General features: G+C 61.7%; 1 protein-coding gene across 1 annotated transcript in view; it reads left to right on the forward strand.

Moving 5' to 3' along the window:
- Positions 1-3720, forward strand: part of SHANK1 (SH3 and multiple ankyrin repeat domains 1) — a 42560-nt gene that overhangs the window by 16008 nt on the left and 22832 nt on the right. The window contains exons 11-14 of the mRNA XM_011382936.1: positions 1685-1798; positions 1932-2007; positions 2457-2483; positions 2564-2642. Of these exons, the coding sequence (XP_011381238.1) occupies positions 1685-1798; positions 1932-2007; positions 2457-2483; positions 2564-2642 (296 nt within the window). The remainder of the gene's footprint in view (positions 1-1684; positions 1799-1931; positions 2008-2456; positions 2484-2563; positions 2643-3720) is intronic.

Below are 3720 nucleotides of genomic sequence, written 5' to 3' on the forward strand. Positions count from 1 at the left end.
GATGTCACCAAGTTTCACCACATCCCAATAAGGCAGTGGCTCCCTCTGCTCTCAGAATCCGAGCCCAGAGCCTCCGCCGGGCCCAGAAGGCCCTCCACTGCCCCACCCCACCCCCCCACCGCCAGCCCAGGCTCATCTGAAGCCACCGTTTCCTTCACGCACAGGGTTCCAGGGACCCCGTCCTTCCCCCCCAGTGCTCCAACGCCCCAAGCCCCTTTCCACACTGAGCTCTTTGCCTATGTGATTCCTTCTGCCTGGACCAACTGTCCTCTCTCTCTCTGCCTCCTCGACTCCCAAGATCCCTCAGGTCTCAGCCTGAATGTCACACCCCCTCTGCCATCCAATTCATATGCTCCCACCTGACCTCTCTCCGGACACCCCGTCTCTCCCCTCAAACGCCGACCTCAGTTTCCGGTCGCAGTGTCGCTTGTAGAGTTCCGCCTGTCACGGGCTCCAGCGTGGAAGCTGATGAGGGCAGGAACCACGCTGGTTGTGCTCAAGTGCTCTCTGCTCAGTGTCTGGCCTGATGCCTGACTCACGACCGCCACTAAATAAACACTTGTCCCGTGAACGAAGGACCGCGTGGTTCCGAGACCCCCCAGTCAGGCATGGCACAGCCAGCCGAGCGCCCAGACCCCTGGTCACCCCATCTCCTGCTCTTGCATGACCTTGAGCATTTCCTCGATTCTGTTTCCCAGATTTTCTTGAGGCAGGTGCTTTGTGCAGAGACAAGCATCAGGTGGCTCCGTCGCAAACCGTAGCGTGACTCACGCCGTCTGCGGGCAAGGGGCCTCTCTGCCGTAGCTTTAAGCTTCTTCACGGGTCAACTGGGAACTCGGTTCCCTGTCAGGGTGGGTGCGAGCCGTGAAAATATTGGAGAGATGGAGGACCGCTGAACCAGACGTGTGGACGGAGCGGGAGCAAACGTTAGGGGCTGAAAAGCCTTCGCTCTGGGAACAGGCAGAGCTGTGTTCACATCCAGGCTGGGCCAATTCTAAGCTGTAGAGCCTTGGGCAAATGACCTCATCTCTCCAAACCTCAGTTTCCCCCTCCGTCAAGTGGGCACAACGGAAGCACGCCCGGCGAAGGGGTCTGGCCCAGGGGGAGTGTTGGCTGTCCTTGCCGTCCCTGTCGGTGCCCAGCACGGCAGCGCCGGGCGCTCCGCGGGCTCTTAGTAGGGTGCGGCCAGCAAGGCTGGGCTTCCGGCCACTGGTGGCGGAGAGAAGGGAAGAGGCGATTGTCCTCTCTTCTCCCTTCCAGAGCCAGGGGAAGGGACGAGAGGCGACGGGAGGGAGGGGTCTGGGAGCAAACGACAGACAGACGATTAAGGGTCAAGGAGACTTCTGGAGATAGCGGGGCTGGGGGGGGCTGCCTGGGTGGGGGGTTCAGGGAAACGACAGAACAACTGAGCCGTAACCAGTGACCAGGAGAGACGAGAGCCAGGTGTGGACACGTCCCTAGCCTGTGAGGACCGCGTCACAGGACTTGGCCCTTTTGCCCCCAGGGCCCCTCGACGATCCCACTGGATCCGGAAAGCTGGCCTGCAAAAGGGGACATGGTTTGCTTGTCCCCCGCGCCCCTTTGCCGCTTCCTGGGACGCTCGGTAGTCAGGACAGCCTTGGGAATCGGGGACAGGCGGTGCATCCGGTGTGCTGAAACATTGTGTCCCTGCTCCCTTGCCTAGTGCTTAGCATCGGGGAAGGCGGCTTCTGGGAAGGCCAGGTCAAAGGTCGCGTCGGCTGGTTCCCCTCAGACTGCCTGGAAGAGGTGGCGAACCGTTCGCAGGAGGGAAAGCAAGGTGATGGGGGGCCCCTGGCTGTCCCAGATGCACCCTAGGGTACCCTTGTCCCCTCCTCTCCCCCTCCCGATGGGGGCGGGCTCGTGGTTTCCAGAGTGAGGAGGGTCCAAGGTCATCCCTTGTCCCCCTGCAGAAAGCCGCAGTGACAAGGCAAAGAGGCTCTTCCGGCACTACACCGTGGGCTCCTACGACAGCTTCGATGCCCCAAGGTAACTGTCCTGACACTCTGGAGCGCCCTCCACCTCCTTTCGCACCCCACCACCTCTCAGCTCCCTGTCCAGCGTCTACCTCCTCTGTAAAGTTTGGTCCAGGGGTGGGGAAAGCAGAGTTCGCTTCAGACCACACAGCCCAGTCCCAAACCTGCCTTGGCAGCCACTAGACCAGCCACTAGACCAGCCAGCTCTGGGGCAGTCAAAAACCGGTGGTGGCGGTGGGGAGAGGCAGTCACCTGGGGCCCCGGGGAGCTCACATGTGGCTGGCTGCCCCCCCCCACTTCATGTGCCCCGTCTCTGTGCAGTCACGTGCAGTGGAAGCAAATGCATCCCATGCCTTGCACGGGGCGTGGACAGAGCCAGCCGGGTGGGGTGGGGTGGGGATGGGGAGATGGGCACACTGACGCCTTTCCCCTCCCTGGCTGCTGGCTGACTTGCTTCTGAAGCTTGATGGATGGGATTGGCCCAGGGAGGTGAGAAGGGAGGGGACGGGTTGGGAATGGGAAGGGAGGGGTGCCTGGAGGTGTGTGGATGGGTGCTTGTGCACGAGCAGGACTGAAGCTTTCCACGAGTGGATGTCTTACACGGGCGCGCACCCTTGGATGATCGCCCCGAGTGTGTTCGTGTCTTCTGTGAGGCTCTGTAGGTGCACATGACCTGTGTCCGTGTGCATGTGTGGCTGGAGGCCCCTGCCCCTGGATGCCCCGGGCATACGCCTGTGACGGAGACAGGGTCAGTCCTGCTCTGTAGACACGGGTGCGTCTGTGGCTGTCATTTACGGCTGCACGATGGTGGCTCTGCACATCTGTGTTTTCCTGGATCCGTATGTCTGAGAATGAGGACAAGTGTTTCTAGAGATGGCAATGTGCCTCTTACTGTGTGTGGACGGGGGCGGGGGGGACCTCTGCACACGTCTGTCTCTCTTCATGCATGTTGGCCGTGCGTGCACATTATTAGCACATAGGAACGTGTGCATGAATTTGCATCTGTCTGATTGATCTGGAATTCAGGACCTGGGGTATTGGGGGAGGGGAAGCACCAGAGGGGAGCACTCCAGGGCTTGGGCTCCCAGACGGGCAAGGCCGAGGTGGAGGGATGGTCGTAATCGGGCGTCCAAGATGACACCCGCCCCCACTGCTCCCTCCATCAGGGAAGGGTCCCCTCGTCCGTAGCATCCTTCCATTAAATGTGTCCAAACCTATGTGTCTGTGTCCTGGCCAGTGGGGACGGTTTGAGGGTGGGGAGGAAGAGAAATGCCAGTGTGGGGAGAGAGGGCGGGGCTGGGCCGCCACCCTGCGCCCCGAATGTCCGAGGCGCTTGACCGGTGTGCGTGTTCGCCTGGCACGTCTCCGGCTCTGGGCCCCGGGTGAGTATCGAGGTCCCCCCCACCGCACCGAGTCTCTCCGTCAGCCTCTGTTTCTTGTCTGTCGGTGTCTCTCTGGGCCTCCCCTTGGCCCTGGTCTGGGGGTCACTTGCTCTGCCAGCTGGATGAGGTGGTCCCGCTCGCCGTCGGCTTCTTCCTTCTCCCCCTGGCTGTTCTGTTGAGTGCATTCCCTCCCCTCTCTGTGCGTGGCGGGCATGTGCCGCTGTGTGTGCGGTGTGTTGGAGCCTGTGCTCCTGCCTGCCCCCTGCTCACTCTGTCCCCTTCCGTGGTGGCCTGTCCCATCCTGTGCTGTGCATCCGTGCTGGAGCTGAGCGGTCCTGCCCCGT

Source organism: Pteropus vampyrus, unplaced genomic scaffold (assembly GCF_000151845.1).
Source record: "Pteropus vampyrus isolate Shadow unplaced genomic scaffold, Pvam_2.0 Scaffold494, whole genome shotgun sequence".
Classification (NCBI taxonomy): domain Eukaryota; kingdom Metazoa; phylum Chordata; class Mammalia; order Chiroptera; family Pteropodidae; genus Pteropus; species Pteropus vampyrus.